This window comes from Stegostoma tigrinum, chromosome 3, assembly GCF_030684315.1.
Source record: "Stegostoma tigrinum isolate sSteTig4 chromosome 3, sSteTig4.hap1, whole genome shotgun sequence".
Lineage (NCBI taxonomy): Eukaryota > Metazoa > Chordata > Chondrichthyes > Orectolobiformes > Stegostomatidae > Stegostoma > Stegostoma tigrinum.
In genome coordinates this window covers 74,960,816-74,979,874 of record NC_081356.1, presented here as the reverse complement: position 1 = coordinate 74,979,874, position 19,059 = coordinate 74,960,816, and the positions used below count along the sequence as shown (strand labels likewise).

General features: G+C 39.3%; 1 protein-coding gene across 9 annotated transcripts in view; it reads left to right on the top strand.

The window, feature by feature from the left end:
* dmxl1 (Dmx-like 1) overlaps positions 1 to 18,739 on the top strand; it is a 204,653-nt gene extending 185,914 nt beyond the window's left edge. For all 9 annotated transcript variants that reach the window (XM_048528018.2, XM_048528019.2, XM_048528017.2 and 6 more), the window contains 6 exons: positions 1,205 to 1,332; positions 4,925 to 5,008; positions 5,115 to 5,206; positions 10,237 to 10,289; positions 12,157 to 12,374; positions 15,714 to 18,739. In XM_048528018.2, coding sequence (XP_048383975.2) covers positions 1,205 to 1,332; positions 4,925 to 5,008; positions 5,115 to 5,206; positions 10,237 to 10,289; positions 12,157 to 12,374; positions 15,714 to 15,947 — 809 coding nt within the window. In that variant the 3' untranslated portion in view covers positions 15,948 to 18,739. The remainder of the gene's footprint in view (positions 1 to 1,204; positions 1,333 to 4,924; positions 5,009 to 5,114; positions 5,207 to 10,236; positions 10,290 to 12,156; positions 12,375 to 15,713) is intronic.
* Positions 18,740 to 19,059: the final 320 nt, after the last annotated feature.

Genomic DNA, 19,059 nt, shown 5'->3' with positions numbered 1-19,059 from the left:
CGAAATTAAGGGCAACTGTTCCTTTGACAGAACGGTCACAATCCAGAGGAAATGGGTCGAAGATAATTGACCAAAAAAGGTGGTCATTTTTTTAATGCAGCAATTTTTGACAGTGTGACAGTTCTCACTTAATGTGTGTAGTTGCTAAGTGAAGGAAATCTATTCTGCAAATGACAAAAGATAAGGTAATTTCTGAATAAATGAACTAGAAATCTGACTTTTCCTAGCATTGTCTCTAGATGTTGATGCAGATAACTGTCAAGCATGTAAAAGTTAATAATTTGATTATCAAGAGTAGAAAATATTCTGCATCAAAAAAGCTAAATGGTATCTGGAATGTTCTCCGTTTAACCAGTCTTGTGAAGATCCATTTTCTTTAAATGATTTTTACCCACCTGATATCTGTAAGCCAGGGCTAAACATATGAACAAAATAAATGAAATGTGATTTTGGTAATTAATATCTAGTGTAGTTTAGCCTCATAGTTTCTTTTAACCATTCTGGGTCAACTGCTTTCCAGTGTGCTCCTAAAATCAAACTGTTCTTGCAAATTTTAAAAGGATTTCCAATTTAATCTGAACAAAATAAATTTCTCAACATTCTCAACTGTACAGAAAAGCTTGTTTCTCAGGCATGTTAATTGGTCTGATCTAAAAGTGTAATGAAAGATCATTAATTGCAGATGCTGAAAATCTGAAACAACGTCCCAAGTGCTGAAGAAACTCAACAGATCTGACAGCACCTGTAGAGAACGATAAAGTCATACAGCAAGGAAACAGACCTTTATAGTCCAACTCGTCCAAACCAACCAGACATCCCAATCTGAGCCAGTTCCATTTGCCAACATTTGGCCCATTTTCCTCTTCAACCAGTTAACACTTCATTTCTGACAAAAGATCACTGGACTCAGCATTGACTCTGTTTTCTCCCAATGGATGCTGCCAGACCTGCTGAGTTTTCCCAGGAATTTGTTTTTGTTATAAAGAAGTGTGCTCATTTAAAACAAAATCCTATCTGGGTGTTTGTTTGAACTCTAGAAGGTCCTATAGACAAACTGATCCCTGATCCATGGAGCTGCTCAGGCATTCAGCACTGAGCAGAAGGAGCTGACCATTCATGGCTGAGCACTTCCAGGTGATGCTAGATTTTAAGATAAGTTTTGTTGTATGTTCAATAATTAAGAATTATTTCTGCAATGATTTAGATCTAACTGGTGCTCAAGATGGTAGTGTTCGAATGTTTGAATGGGGTCACTCTCATCAACTAGCATGCTTTCGACCTTCTGGCAGCTCCAGGATAACGAGAATACGATTTAATCATCAGGGTAATAAGGTATGATGTCTGAAAAATAAAGCATACACATACTGGGGAATAAAACAATTTGTACTTGGCATATAACTATGTCATGCGTTCCTGGAATAGGTGTAAAATGCTCTGTGGAGAACTTGCAGCCTCTATTGTACTGTTGCAAATGATGTTCTAGTTTGCTGATTTACACAATGAATGTTGTAATGTAATTTTTATACTTGTCAAACAAAGCATCATGAACTGTGAATTAATCTAAATTTTAAAAGTGCAGACAAAAGTAACAATGACAGGCATTGGATTGTAGTAAACCCAACTGGTTTGTCAATACGGTACATCTCTGTTGCTTTTCCCCATAAATCTCATGCTCATGCCTTTCTCCCCACTGTCCCCTTGATCCTGTCACGAAACCAAACCTTAATAAAGGACTCACCTTTGCCCCCCTCCACCCACACCTGGACGAATACAGCTCTTGTTTGGACGTGGAGTGGTTTTTTTTCTCTCTGCCTCGATGCTTATTTCTTTAATCGTGAGCCTAACCCTCCCTCTACTGACCCCTTCTCCAGCCTCCAACGCACCCCCTCCTGGATACCACCCTAAGGTCTCCTACCCTCCCTCGACCTCTTCTTATCTAATTGTCGTCGAGACATCAATTACCTCAACCTCTCCACCCCTCTCACACACTCCAACCTCTCCCCTGCAGAACGGGCAGCCCTCCACTCCCTCCAATCCCAACCTCACCATCAATCCCGCAGACAAGGGAGGCGCAGTTGTAGTATGGCGCACTGACAGATGCCAGCTCTCTGACCCCTCCTCCTATTGCCCCCTTGATCATGACCCCACCCCGAGCACCAAACCATCATCTCCCAAACCATCCACAGCCTCATCATTTCAGGTGACCTCCCACCCACAGCCTCTCTCCTCATCATTCCAACCCCGCACCGCAAGGTTCTGTCTCCTTCCCAAAATCCACAAACCTGACTGCCCTGGTTGACCCAATGCCTCTGCCTGCTCCTGCCCCACCGAACTTATCTCCACCTATCTGGACTCCATTTTCTCCCCCTTGGTCCAGGGACTCCCTACCTATGTCGATGACACCACCCATGCCATCCAGAACTTGCAATTCCCTGGTCCCCTAAAGGCCCTCCACTACTACTTATCCCGCAGACCCGACCAGTCTCCCTCCACAGACACCCTCATCCACTTAGCTGAACTTGTCTTCACCCTCAACAACTTCTCCTTTAATTCCTCCCATTTCCTACAGACTAAGGGGGTGGCCATAGGTACCCGCATGGGCCCAAGCTATGCCTGCTTCTTTGTAGGATATGTGGAACAACCCCTCTTCCGAAGCTACACTTACCCTATCCCGCATCTCTTTCTCCGTTACATTAATGTCTGTTTCGGCGCCGCCTTATGTTCCCACGAGGAGCTCAAACAGTTCATCCACTTGACTAACACCTTCCACCCCTACCTTAAGTTGACCTGGGCCATCTCTGACACCTCTCTGTCTCCATCTCTGGCATTCACCTGGAAACCGATATCCATTTTAAGCCTACCGACTCCCACAACGACCTTGAATACTCCTCCTGTCACCCACCTTCCTGTAAAAAGGCCATCCCCTATTCCCAATTCTTTCGCCTCCATCGCATCTGCTCTTGAGATGAGGCATTCCACTCCCGAACATCCCAGATGTCCTTTTTTTTTTCAAGGACCGCAGCTTCCCCTCCACAATGATCAAAAATGCCCTTGACCATGTCTCCTGCATCTCCCACAACTCATCCCTCACACTCCCTATCCACAATAATAATCAAAACAGAATTTCCCTCATCCTCACATAGCACCCCACCAACCTCCGAATTCAATGCATCATCCTCCAACATTTCTGCCATCTGCAATCCGACCCCACCACCAAAGACATTTTTCCCTCCATGCCCTTTTATGTGCTCTCCGGAGTGACCACCCTCTCCGTGACCCCCTTGTCCGATCCACACTCCCCTCCAGCCCCACCACCCCCAGCACTTTTCCCTGCAACCGAAGCAAGTGCTACACCTGCCCCTATACCTCCTCCCTCACCCCCATACCAGGCCTGAAGAAGACCTTGCACATCAAACAGATGTTCACTTGCACGTCTGTTAATGTGATATACTGTATCCACTGTCCCTGTTGTGGCCTCCTCTACATTGGGGAAAACAAGCAGAGGCTTGGGAACCACTTTGCGGAACACCTACACTCAGTTCGCAACAAACAACTACACCTCCCAGTCGCAAACCATTTCAACTCACCCCTCCACTCCTCAGACAACATGTCCATCCTGGGCCTCCTACATTACCGCGATGACGCCACCCGAAAAGATGCAGCAACAGCATCTCATATTCTGCTTGGGAACCCTGCAGCCCAATGGTATCAATGTGGACTTCACCAAGCTTCAAAATCTTCCCTCTCCTGACCACATCCCAAAGCCAGCCCAGCTAGTCCCTGCCTCCCTAACCATTCCTCTGACCTCAAGCCCCACCCCCATCTCCTACCCACTAACCTCATCCCACCTCCTTGATCTGTCCGTCCTCCCTGGACCAACCTATCCCCTCCCTAACTCCACACCTACATTCACCTTCACTGGCTCTAACCCCACCTCTTTGATCTGTCTGTCTCCTATCACCCTATCTCCTTCTTTTATCCATCTCCTATCCACCTCCCCCTCTCTCCCTATTTACATCAAGATCCCTTTCCCCTTCCCCATTTCTGAAGAAGGGTCTCGACCCGAAACGGCAACTTTTCTTCTCTGATGCTGCTTGGCCCGCTGTGTTCATCCAGCTTCACACCATGTTATCTTAAGTTCAATCCACTCTCTTTACCTATTTGATGAAAGCCAGCACAGCCCAAGCAAGGACTTGTCTAATCACACTTGCCCTGCTGACAAGAATCTCCCGAGTATTTATCCTTAAGCTCTCCTTCATCTGCATGTTGCCTTTAGCAGTATGAGCTGCTACTGTGGGATTGCAATGCAATAAATTTTCAACCATACCTTGAAAGCTGTCAATGACCTCAATCTTCTGTGACCTCCTCTGATCCTATAATCCACTATTTTTAGCACTCCCCATCTCTTTCCTGTGTAGATCCTTCCCTCCTTTTGAAAGATATGTTTTCAGTAGCATAGGCCTTAATCTTAAGACACTCTCCCTGATCTTGCACCCTCTCCCACCTTTGTTTGTAAAACTCACTTGCAGCCAACTTTAGAATCATCCTTCCAAAGATGTGCCTCCTTTGTTTGGACTTCAGGTTTCCCCTTTTGCTGCAATGTAATACTTGAACATACCTTTCAAGATTCACCTACGTTTATGTCGTGGTTTTATTACATGACAGAGGGAACCTGACACATGTATTCGTCTGAGTAGAATGTGAATCCAGTTTTATACTACATAATTGATGCTTGACGTGTTCTAAACTAGTGTGGCAAGCATGGTACTGAACTCACTTGCTTGATGTTTTACTATACTAATGTTTTGGTATCATTTCTGTTGAGCATTGGAATGCGAAAAAGATGATTAATGGCTTGCATAATAATGAAAATGAAATTAGTTCCTTTAGATTAATAAAATATGTAACCATGTCTTTTTATCAGTTTGGAATTGTTGATGGCGATGGATTCCTGAGCTTCTGGCAAACAAGTCCAATTGCTTTAGGAGCTACACCAAAACCTTACCTGGTGAGCTGATAATTAACTGCATTTTCTGTTTAAATTCAATGTTAATAAAAGGTGGAATTTATTAACACGCTACATATTTATGCATTCATAAATTTTTATTTTTCAGACCTGGCAGTGCCATAACAAAACTGCAAATGATTTTGTTTTTGTTAGTTCCTCTACTTTAATAGCAACAGCCGGACAGTCTACTGACAACAGGTACGATTAAATAATTAACTGAAGATTATTTCTGAGTATGACTTGAAGATATTTTAGCCTTTGCTTCTACTTTCTAATGTCACGCTGCACTAATTGTGGTATTCTCCATCTTTGCATCTCCTTACTGATTTTGTCATTACAGTAACTTTCATAAGAAACATCTTGAAAATGTTTCATTCAGCATTAGAAGACATACTCTGGTTCTGTTGAAAATGATTGTTCGGATCAATCTGCATCTTAATGAATGTCATCATCTCATGAATACTGTGTTCAGCTTTGCACTAAACTTTGCAACCAAATTTCTTCTCACTATCTGGCTTCTTCTCTAAACCAGTTGTCTTTTTTAGATTGTAATTCTTTTCTGTGCCATTGGTGATCTCCAGCACTTGGGCGGAATGATCTGATGTTCAAGTGCTACTGAAACAAAAAGATAAAGATGTTAATTCAATCTAACTTGCATTTGGTTAGCCACTTATGGCGTGTGACTGGGCTAGGGGAAAATCATTACCAACAGGGATTCCTGCTCCTCATCAATAGTAACTGACAGTACATGTAAAGGATCGTTGGATTTGAATAGAATTAGTTGTCTTATGGTGATCTTAATTAACAAACAGCCGACTAACATTAAGTATCCTAACAGGAGCTGAAGTGGGCACCAAAGTGGATTGAACACTGATGTAAAATCTACAGATTTGAAAATTAAACTTGGGAATCTATCAAGTTGTTGATTTTGGTGGTGACGGTGCAGAGTTTGAGATGAGGGTCCAAGACCTTGTTCATTATTACATACGTTGGACTAAAAGCAGCACTGGATTACAGGCCCTGACTGCTGCCGGATTTTAAAAAAAAACCCAAGAAACAAAGGACCCAGGTCAAAAATAGATGATTTATTTGGTGGTGGGACGAGGTCACCAGAAGGAGCAAGGCAGTTCTTAACTCCACTCCCTTGTCCTATGAAAATGCCCTTGAAGAGGCCATGAGTACTTTGGATCGAACCCTCTACACAGCCTGTGCTGTCTCTTTGCTGAGAGGACAGCTTATTGGCAGGTTTACAGCTGGGTTAATCTCAGAAATGGTGGGCTTTGACGCTTAGGTGGTCACTTATTGGCCACTTAAGGGCCTCAGTGGTTGAGTAAAAAGGTTAGCGCAGAACTTAACTGTTGGAGGAAAGAAAACAACTGAAAACTATGCACTATTTTCTTGTCTAACTAAATTTCGTTCTGCCCCTACTTTATTCTCTGAGACCAAAATGTCCTTGTCTACATATTGAGGATTGTGTTCTGTGCCTGTTCACCAATCTAATTAGGGTGGATTCAAAACCAGGCATTCATGAGGCACTGTGTGCCAACAAAAGGAAACGAACTTCGCTGTGATTAGAAACGTAGTAGCCTGGTATGTGTCTACATCAACAGATACTTTCAACTCAAGCACCTAGCTGGATTCAAAAAGAACATCATGCTAGGACCTCCGATGGGGGTTCCTGAAAAAGAAGTGCAACTTGGTGAAGCTATCAGACAGCAAATACTGTGAAATGGATGCAGCATATAGAGAAGTTGGTGACTTGGTGTTCGTATGTCGGGATTAGTTAATCCACAGGCCCAGGTTAATTCTCAAATTTGAAGCTCGTGAAACTATTGTTGACTGTCATCCAATTTATTCACCCATGTCCTTTAGGCTCTTAGCTAAACTGACGTATGTACTACTCCAAGTTTACAGCTGGAATAATTGTGGTTCATAAGATTGTGATTAACTGTCCTCTGAAATGACCTAGCCACTCAATGGCAGTTGGGGATGGGCAACACATTGCAGATTTTTGTCCACATTGTCTTCAAAGGGTTTTTTATTAAAACAAAATCTAATCAATTCCATCCCCCATTATCTCACATCCATTTCACTCCACGAAACAGCAAAGGCTATGCCCCTGTCAATATCCTAGTCATAGTGCTGTAGATTTTTATGCCTATACAAGCCAACCTACTCAGTACAGCTACAGACCAATATCAGTGGATAATGTTGAAAACTCTGCAGGGATGTCCTGTCCACGAAAAGGAGAAATTTGCTCAATACCACAAAATCAAACTAAAATAACTGCAGTTGCTGGCAATCAGAAATTAAAACAGCAAGTACTGGAAATGCTCAAGGTTTCAGATCAATGACTGTTCAATAGTGAGGAAAGGGAGGAGACTTTTGATCAGGAAGAACAAACTTTGATTGGATCAAATGCAGGAAAAGGTTAACTTTAAAGAAAAAGCTTGGTGGTATACATGACCAAAGAAGTGGTGACGAATGAGGTATAGAATCAAACATTTGTCCAGATTAGTTGTGTAAGCTGCATGGCAATCAACCAAATGTGAAATGCAGGAATGAAGAAAGAAACGTGGAGAAAGCTGGAAACAAAATATGATATAAACACCTTCATTTTTGACCTAAAGTTAGATGAGTCTTTGAAGTAGCTGAACATGTTTGGATTAAGATATTGCAGTGAACTTCTGCTGCCATGGCTTGGGGCTATGTTGACTTAGTTTCCAGCAGCCAAAGCTTTATCTATCTTTGAGCTAGCAATAACTTCAGTGAGAGGGACGTTATCATCTGGCTTCCTTTTGATTTCAAAGTTGCAAAGGCTCCTTAAATGCAACGTTCAAAGCAAATGTTGCCTTGATGTCAAGGGCCATCACATTTCCTTATCATTAGAATTTAAATACTTCCATAATATTTGTATAAAGATGGGATGGGTGTGTATCTTGGTGTAAACAATATAGTACAGAGCTTTAGCAAGTAGTGCAAAGTGAATATTGCTTGAACGTACTTATTTTGCTGAAGGAATGATAATTGACGAACGTAAACTTTAAAAATGTACTTCATCTTTCATCTAGACTATCTTCAGACTTCTCGACTCAACAAAAGAGTTGAGAAATTTGGATCATATTATCTACCCTTATTTCATTTCATATCCGTTTACTTGTTTCTGTGTGCATTGCTCAATGTGACAAGTTGATCCTGGAATCTCAAATTTGGAGAAGTGTCCCTGATGCCCCACACAAGCTGGACAAGGTGAGAAGTCACAACACCAGGTTATAGTCCAGCAGGTTTATTTGAAATCACAAACTTTTGGATTGCTACTCCTTCATCACGTGAAGTGGCAATACTTGACAATCAACCAAAACCAATGAGGTACATTAAAGAATATTGAAGGAAGTGAGCATGGAAGTTGAAGTGACAATGATGGTTATTGTCAGACCCAATTTGTTTTCTGGAGGTGATGCATGATGAAAAGGAAAAATTGAAAACATTACAACAGTGTTCAATCAAGGCTATCAATATTGACCCACCATTTAAGACCAATCAGTTTAACACTGGAAGTGGGAGAACTTCAAGAAACCATGATTTGGGATCAAGTTAATAGTCCCATGAGAAAATCTTGGATTGATCTGGTCAAGTCAAACAGGAGTCCCTGGTTCTGCTGCTGCTGCCGCCTCACCGATAGCCAGGTGTCACCGCTTCAGGTCGACCATGACTGCAACTGGGGGATTCCTGTCGCTCCTGCTGCCTCAGTGACACCAGGAGTACAACACTGCTGCTATTGAAGCCACTTTCTCACTAACGCCAGGAGTCCCGACTGAAACCAGTAATTCTTGGCTCCACTGTCAGGTCATGCCACCGCCATGCCGAAAGTCTCGCTCCAGTCATCGCCTCCAATATGTCATCTTTCCGCCACCATTATTTTGAAGAGCCTGCATCCACTGCCTCCAATCACTGGGAGGCTGTCACCACTCCACATACGCTACACTCGCTCTGCTGACTCACCCACCAAGAAAACGGGAAAAAAATAGAATTGAAAGGAAAATCTGAGAGAAAAAGATCAGAAGGAGATAGAAAAAAGGAGAACAAATGGGACCAAATGAGCCCTGGGCAAGAGCCTGCAAACAGCCCTGCTGCTTTGTTGCCATCTTGGAAAGGGTAATGTATTCTAAAAGGTGTGCAGAAACAGAATGATCTGTGTTTAAGGACTTAAGTCCTTTAAGGTAGCAGCATATGTAAGAGAAAATTGTTCATAAAGCACAAAGTTCTCGTCTTCGTAAGTGGGGACACAGAGTATAAGAGCAGGGAATTTATGATGAATTTTTTTGAGACGCAGTGAGACATCAGCTGGAATGTTGTGCAGTATTGAGTACCATACTACAGAAAGGATGTGAATACGTTAGGTAAAGTGCAGAAGAGGTTTATGAGAATGGTTCCAGGGATGAAACATTTCACTTCTAAGCAATACTTGAAGAAGTTAGCATTCTTTCTACCCTGAAGGAAGGCTACAAAGACAATTGAAAGCAGTTCTCCAAATCACCAAGGGCCTGGACAGAATGGGTGAGGAGAAACCACTCCCCTCAAATGGATCCAGAACTAGCAGGCGCAGTTTTAAAGTGTTTTGCGAAAGAAGTTAATGCAAAGTGAGTAAAACACATTTTCCCAGTACTTGAGATGTAGAATGCAGTGATTGGGAGTATGATGGAGACAGGTTCTGAGACATTGAAGAGGATATTGGGTAGCTGTTTCTGTTTAAGTAATGTGCATTTTTATGGGAAGAAAGCAGGAGATTAGTCCTGTTAAAACGCCCCAATAACCGATGCGGAAACAATGGGCTGAATGTCCTCCTGCTATGTAACAATTCTGAGAATCTGTGTATAGCTCATTTATTTTTCTAATTATGTAGTTCTTTAAAGTAGGTTGTGCTTCTGTTTACCTATATATCTTTTCTTCTGCAGTAATTTTCTTGCATTTCTTGTCTGGATTTCTGTTTTTTTTTCTTCATGTCGCTGAAGTCTGCTCAGAAGCTAAAGCTCCACTATCTATGATGATCATCTTTTAATTAAAAGAAGTGTTAAAGTCACAGTGCAGCCAGTATCTGACATTCGGAATCTGGCTACAAATATCAGCTTCAAGTTTGATCAACCTTTTCGCAAAACAAAAAGAGATGAACTTATGGAAGTTGATGGTGTGAAGCATTTTTATCACAATCGCTTTTTCTCCCCATCTAGGAATATCTGCCTCTGGGATACGCTTGTGCCACAAACCAATAGTCTAGTTCACGGTGAGTTTAGTAGAAAATGTATGGTGTCAAATTCTCAATAATATTTACAACAAAACTGTATAGGCTGTTGTTGAAAGATAGTTCAGAACAATTGTAAAAAGTTGATTGAGTATAGTATTTTGTGCTCTTCTGCAAATGAACAGCTAGTTTGTAAACGCCCAAATTACACTGGTTCAGCTACTGTCACCCAGACTGCTGTCTGGATCACTTGTGCATTCATCTTTTGCTTTCTCCTTGAAAACACCATAAAATTTTATCAATGATCAAACTTTTTTGTCTCTAGTCTAATATGACTTTGTGACACAGTGTAACATTGATAATGGTCCTTTTAGTCACCTTGCAATGTTTTGTTGCTTTAAATAGGCTTAATCAGTGCAAATTTTTGTAAAAAAAGGGCAGTGTCAGATCTCTACTGTGCTATCTTTAAGTCATTTTAGCGTGACTGCATAGTGTGACTGTTTGGTAGAATTCTAGTTTTTTGGGGTCAGTATAAATTCAAGGAGTAGGTTCGTGTTTATAGTGTAAGATACACACTTAAATATAATTTTAAGTACTTAATGTAGGACGTGACTGAATACATTATGTAAATGCTCAAGTTGATAAAACATTAACTCTGAGACTGTTCAATGAAAGCTGTTATTGCCAAAAATTACATTTTTTTTGCAGCTTTACAACACACTGTCCACCCCACCACAATCTCCTGTACCACCTCTTGCTGGGAAAAAAATGAATAAAGGATTATTAACCCATAGTGATTAGAACTCTTCTAAACTTCAATTTTGTCTTTTTTTTCTCGTTTAGATTTTAATTCTGTGCTTCAGAGTTGTATGTGCACTATATGAATACTTTTTGCTTACTTTACTGTCTTATACATTTACTAAAGCCAATGAGCTTTAGTATATAACATTTAAGAAAAGTGCACACGTGCAAGTGCAATTTCCATTGAGTTGTCAACCTCTAATTTCTCATTAAAACTTTCCTATTTTAAATGCTAACATGATTTATTCCAATGTGGAAAAAGTACACTTTGATTCAATTTGAAATGTTATGACTTTGTTTTAAATGAAGAATCTGTTACTCTGTTTTCATTCATATAATCTGCTCTAGTACAATTGATCTGTTGCAAACATGTTTGATGCAGTTTCTAGCTGAATTCAGCATCTAGAAGCCTTTTCTCGTTTTAAGTTAGATCTCCCCAACACAGACTTTAATGAATAGTGTGCGTATATTTTGGGTTTTGCTCCAGCCATGTGAAACTTGTCTTGCATAGTATTAAAGCAATCTTAAGATAACTGGTTATCAGCCCAATAAGCTCCATCTTCCTATTGCCTTCAGGATGAGGTAAGGAACTCTTCCCTTCAGTTTATTACCATAATGCAATGTATAAATGTACAACTATCTGTGTCGTAAGTCTACCAATTTTACAATTGCTAATAGTTCATTTCAAATTACACATCAAATTGTAGAGTCATTGCTGAGTTATACCAGTAAATACACATTGTTCTAAGGCTGTGCCGTTGTGTGTGTGTGTGTATACATGTGTTCTGCTCATTGCTTTAGAAGTGTGTTTTTCTATCTGTTGGCTCATTCTATGTTGCACAGAGCGCTGGCGTTTTAAATTGCCAAAATGATTTGCCTTTTGTTATTTCATGAGTGAGGTGATCTGTAAAATAAAATATAAAATCCAACAAAGTCAAAAGCTTTGATAAAACTTGTTTTGAGGAGATTTTATTACACGTTCCAAACCAGTAGGGATTGTCATATAATCAATTAATATCCTCTGGAGAGTTTCTAGCAACATGTATCAGTCTGCCAGATGATCCATAAAACAAGGCAGCTGGCTCAATATATAATTTTTGTATTCCAGCTTTCACCTGTCATGATAGTGGAGCCACTGTTTTGGCATATGTATCAAAGCAGCAACTTTTGGTGTCCGGTGGAAGAAAGGGTTACGTTTGTATATTTGATCTACGTCAGCGACTGCTGCGTCAAACCTTTCAGGCTCATGATTCACCTATAAAGGCAATTGCTTTAGATCCAGCAGAAGAATACTTCATTACAGGGTCTGCTGAGGGTAATATGAAGGTAAAATTGATATTTAAAATATCATTTGCAAATTTAAAATATTACTGACAGGTCCTAAAAATACCTTAAGTATATTGATCCAATATTGAACATGTATAGCTCGAAATATTTTTTCCCAGCACAAACTAAGAACCTTAGAGTATCGAAGTAATGTTTTCTGGTGAGAATAGCTGAAAATAAGTCAGCACCTGTATCTCCATTTGAGGCAGGATCAAACAAAATGCTGTATTTTATAGAGGATTATTTAGTACATGAGGTATATTAATTCATTAAGCTTGCGCCATGTTGTGAATCAGCCATCTATTCATAATTTTAACATTCACAAATTTAATGATCACAGATTATTTCTTGCCCTCTCCTGTGGATCTCATGTTTTTTGTTTTTGAACTGTTAATTGTAGGTCCTACATTCACTTTAATATATAGGCAGTGTAACTTATTCCATTGACTTCATTCATATGAGTCATTTTGTCTTCTCAAGTTGTCATTTTGGTACTATCTATATTAAAATGTCATTGCAGTAAGTGATTTTTATTGGCCAAGATATGTACTTTTCACGGAGCTCAAATATAGATTGGGCTGTGGGTTGTCTTCTCCATCCTGGTGATCTAAAGTTATGATTTCAGCCTTGTTGCTTTGAAAGGGTGCTAAGTAAAAGCCAGTCGTTTAGCTGAAATGGGTAAAATTATCACTAGGCTTAGGAGGGCTATGGGCTGAAGATTTGGGGTAGCCATTTATCAGCTACTTTTGATACGTCACTCCAGCAGATTGATGGAAAACCATTTCAAATTGAAGTCTTGGATAGATGGGGAGGATTTTTTTGGACTGGAGACCCCTGCGACCACAGAGATTAGTGCACTTTTGTTTCTCATTTATCTAAATTATTCCTATGAGAGTATGGAAGGCATGGTTAGTAAGTCGTGAATAACACCAAATTGGTGATATTACGAGACAGTGAAGAAAGTCATTCAAGATTACAAAGAGATCTTGATCAGTTGGGTCAATGGGTGAAGAGTGGCAGATGGAGTTTAAATTGAACAAATGCAAGGTATTGCGTTTCTGTAACAGAAACGAGGACAGGACTCACAATTAAAAACAGGGCCCTGGATAGTATTGCAGTACAGATCTAGGGGCTCAAGTATGTAATTCTTTGAAGTTTGCGTCACATTTGGTTAGGGTGGTTAAGGTGTTTAGCGTGCTTACATTCATTGTCCAGTCCTTTTTGAGTATAGGAGCTGTGACGTTATGCTGAAATTGTACAAGACATTGGTGGCTCCACTTCTGGAGTACGATCCAGTTCTGGTTGTCCTGTTATCGGAAGGATACTATTAAACTGGAGAGGGTTCAGAAGAGACTTATTAGGATGTTGTGAGGAATGAAGGGTTTGAATTACAAGGAGAGGCAGCATCGACTGGGACTCTTTCTTTTTTTTTCACTGGAGTGTAGGAGGTTAACGGGCAACCTTACAGGAGTTTATTAAATCATGAGGGGTACAGAGAAGGTGAACGGCAGGTGTCTTTTTCTTAGGATGGGGAATTTCAAGACTTGGGGGTTGTATTCTTAATCTGAGAGGAGAAAGATTTAAAAGAGAGATGAGGGAATTTTGATTTTAAATAACATGGTACGTGTGGAATGAACTTCCAGAGGAAGTGGTGGATATGGATACAGTCAGAATGTTTAAAAGACAAGGTTGTTGACTTGCTCACCGAGTTGGCTTGTTTTTGTTCAGACGTTTCGTTGCCATGCTAGGTGACATCATCAGTGGAGCCTCTGATGAAGCGAAGTTTATCTACTCCATTTGGAGTTTATACTGTCTGGTCCTTTATGGTGAGTACTGTCATTTCTGGTTTTGATACATATGGATTTGTATATGGGGACCAATTCTATATGTTTGTTGATTGCATTATGGGTGGAGAACCGTGCCTCTAGGAATTCCCATGTGTGTCTATGATTGGCTTGGGCTACTATAGTTACTTTGTCCCAGTTAAACTGATGGCCTTCATTGTCTGAATGTACAGATATTAAAGAGTTTGTTGTACCGTTTTGCTGCTAGCTGATGTTCATGTATTCTGATGGTCAGTTTCCTTCTTGTCTGACTGAAGGAATGTTTGTGACAGTCGTTGTATGGTATTTTGTAAACTGTGTTCATTCTGCATGCTGTCGGAATAGGGTCTTCAATCTTTGTAAGTGTTTGTTGTGAAGTGGCTATGCGACAGTATGTTGCAGTGTGTCCTAGCCCGTTTAAATAGTGTCCTCATGCAGCTTTCACAGCAACCACTCCAATGTCCGCAAACAAAGCTGCACGAGGGCACTATTTAAACAGGCCAGGACACTAACACTCCACAATTACGCCAGGAAGAAGATGACGACTTATACAAGATCCTTCTCTTAAACGGATCTCCCTGCAACTTCATCCACGAATCCCGACATAACAGACAACAGGAGGACACAGTACGACCTAACATGCTTACCACACTGCCCTACCATCAGGAACATATCAGAGCTGACAACAAGACTCCTAAGACCACGAGGAATCCTGCTAGCCCACAGCCACTCTACAACAAATACTTAAAAGGATTAAAGACCCCATCCCCACAACCTGCAGAATGAACATAGTTTACAAAATAACATACAGTGACTGTTACAAACATTACTTGGGACAGACAGGAAGGAAATGGGCCATCAGAATACATAAACATCAGCCAGCAGCACGGCAGTACAGTGAACTCTCCTTAATTTCTGTACATTCAGCCAAATGAAGGCTATCAGTTTAACTGGGACAAAGTAACTATAGTAGCCCAAGCCAATCATAGACACACACGGAGGCATTATGGGTGGAAAACCATGCCATCAACAAACATATAGAATTGGTCCCCATAAACAAACCCATTCAGATCAAAACCAGAAATGACACTACTCACCATAATGGGTCGGACAGAATAAATTCCAGGTGGAGTAGATAAACATCGTTTGATCAGAGGCTCCACTGATGACGTCACCGAACATGGTAACGAAACGTCTGAACAAAAACAAGTCAGCTTGGTGAGCCAGTCAACAACCTCACCCACCACCTGAGCTGCAGATCTTTGCCAAAACTTTCATCATTTAAAAGACATTTACTTAAATACATCAATAAGAAATATTTGGAGGTTTATGAGTCCAGGACAGGTAGGTGGGACTAGTTTTATTTTGGGATTATTGTCCATATGGATTATGGTTGGACCTAAGGGTTTGTTTCCAAACTGTGTGCCTGAGGACTAGAAAAATTTATAAACTTGCCTTGCAATGAACTTTTTAAATTCTGTTTATTCAAATTTCTCACAAACTTGCTGTCACTTAGGTTTGGAGTTTGTCTACTCACAACCTGATTCACACATTCTCAAACGAGCATGCTCGACAGTCACTCTTCAGAAACATAGGAACGGGAGTCATGCAAATCGAAACTGGTCCAGCAAATCACATGTTCTCGTGTGGAGCTGATGGAACAATGAAGATGCGAATCCTGCCAGATCGTTTTAGCGCAGGAAGTGGAAAGTTAGATATCTGGCAAAATGATGTTAGATTTATACTATGATAATAGTATTGTTACAGAGCCCTTTGACTCAATACATAATATATTTTAGTAGATCTGCATTTGTGTTAAGAGAACACTGGTGAAAACATGGAAATGTATATTGAGCTGAAATCGAGTTTATTAATCCTTAATGCACTGATGCCTTAAGATTGTAAGCTTAAGAATTTTGTTAATTAAAACTAGGAATTATTGAATCTAAGTGTGTCAAAACGTATGAATGAAGTAATTTTATTGTACAATAAGAAATATGTTGCTGCTACAAGAAAGCTTTTCTCTATTGATACAGGTGCCGGTATTTTTTTTGAAGTGTCAAAATGTACAGCGCTTTCGAGAATAAAATAGTACACGATACAATAATTATCTTTTTTATGCTTGTATTAAGAGTTTGTATACAATGAAGTTATCATTTGAACTGTGAGCATTCCTTTTTTTTTTGGCCTTCGGACACCCCTGAAATACAAGCTATTAATACTTAGTTTTGCTTAAACTCTTCAAACAAGAGAATGTAGCTGGTGTTCCAGGAGTTTGTGGCAACAGAATTAAAAACAAACTTGCACAGCATTTTACAACAAAATGGAAAATGAAATGTTTATTTAAAAAAAACTTCATTTTGAACTAGATCTGTAAATATAACCCACAAAAGCTTAAATGGTTCTTCCACTAAGACAGTAACATCAAAATTAATTATCCTTTTTGTGCGTAAATGCGTACAGCCATGGGGAACAATAAGAAGTAACCCTTACTGCCAGTGTCACTTTGTCAGTCTAATAATGGATGTACTGTATTGCAGTCCCGTCAAGATTACTCAGTATCTAATTTAATAATCAATAACCCATGACGTGGAGAAATCATGGACAAAAAGCTCTATCCTGTACTGTGCTGATGCGACAGTAAATGGTTTTAAAACATTATCTGACCTTAACAATGTAATTAAAACTTCACTATAACAATGTTAGAAAATATTTGAATGCTGCAGTGAGGCAGTAAATTCAACATGGACAGTTATCTTAGACATTCTCAGATGGAAAAGATTAATGATATGCAGAGTTTTTCTGTTTTTCAAAAAAGATATTTTGTATGATTAAATGTCTAAATGCAATACTTGATTTAAAATAATCCAAAGCAAACTAATGGCTTTTCTTTCTGTCACCAAGAAATGGTGAAGTAAAAGCTGTATATTTATAAATTAGAATTGGTTATCCATTGATAGGATGACTAATGCAGAATGTGTTAAGGAGTAATCAAATTTTGAACCAACATGCTCAACTTCAGCATTCAATATTTACCTCAACATATGTTATGAATCATGATCAGCATTCCTATTTAGAAGCACACAGCATTTCCATATTTCTGTTGTTTTAAATGTTATTTTTGGATGTTTCCCATCACTTCAGTTAGCAATGAGGGTAGTATAACAGTTTCCTGTAGACTGACTTTATCGTCCCAATGTCAGCTAGAGAGACATACAGAAATGAACATAGAATTGCCTGGCCATTTTATTGGTTTAATTCCCTTTCCACACAAGGAATAGCTATTCTTGCCCACTTTCACTGATCAAAACTGAGTGAAATCAGGTATTCAGCAGATTGAAAAGCACAAGGCTAAACATTTAGCTTATCAATCTATTCAAAGTCAAATGTCATTGGTCCACCTGTTAACCGGCTGTTTTTGTGCGAGTCTGTTCACTTACTTTAAAAAGGTAAGCACCTTTCATTTAGACCAGCCAACGGCTCAATTAAGATTAGGGAACAGCAATGGTACTTTAGTCAAACAGCAGCTACTTTTTTACAACATCCAGGTATCAAGTAGACTGCAATACGAATCCAAACTTGTACAGTTGGAAAACTTCCTCACATTGCATCAAATACTGGAACGGTTATTACTGCTTTGTGGGAAAGAAAACTTATTTGCTATTATTACATGCACAGTCAATATTGGGAATAACCATTCTATGTGTAAAGATCATAATAGTTCATTTATTGTGAATTGCATCACCTTTTTCTATGGGTGTTTATAACCTGGGTGTAAAACAAATAAAATATTTTATGGATTGCTTAGCAGAGAGGAATAAAATCATTAGTTTTTGCAATGTGTTCACTTTTTAATACTTATTTGGCATATGCTAGTGTGGAATATAAGACTAAGCATTGTCAAATGCACATTCAATTTAACTGATCACAGTTTAACGTACCTATTTATTTCATCAATTATATGAATTCTTGCTTTGCAGTATCTTACCAAATAGGCACTAGATGTAAGCATTTCCATTAATCTTGATATGTATAAAGAGCTTATTTAGTAGTATTTTTGTTTGTTATATACTCAGGATGTTTTGTGTTTCCTTTAAAACATTTATTTGTACAACTAATTTTACTGAGTTTGTTTGAGTACAACAATAGAAAAGAAAAATATGGAAGGAAAAAATCTTTTTAATTGTGCAATAAATGTACTAATTTTAGAGTTAAGTTTATGAAATGCTATTAGTAAATCTGAGAATTTTCTTCTTTACACTTTCTATGGAATATTCTGTAATTGATTTCAAAGAAAACTGCACTTGTTAATCATCGTCAATGACTTCAAATTGCCCAAAGTTTTTAGATTCAGCACCTTCCACAAGTGAGAATTAGCCTTCTGATTTGAATTATAATGAAAAAAATACGTAACCCCATCTTTAAAATTACTGGTGCTCAGCTTCTCTTACATGTTGGCCGTACTGACTTTTCAAACAAAATTGTCAATTGTGTTGTACGTAAATAATTGTTTCAATAAAACAGCTGCAGAAACAAGGAAAATATTTTGATGTAGTTCTTATTGAATGTGTAATATGGACCTTTCAAATGTTGATGTTGTAACTTATGTTAGTGTTTCTTTAAACAACACTTAGAAACCCCATGTAAAAGTTCTAAATAAATAAAGCTTATGCTGCTGTATATACCACTGGTACCCCTTCTAAAATACTCTGTTCTTGAATCAAAAATTGAATTTAAGTTATTAAACAATGCATTTGTATTAACTCAGAGCCTGACTAGGAAGGCACATTATTTATTCTTGAATACCAAAGTAGAGCCATTATTCATAGTGTGCATAAGCTGGTCCCAGTCTGGGATCGCCA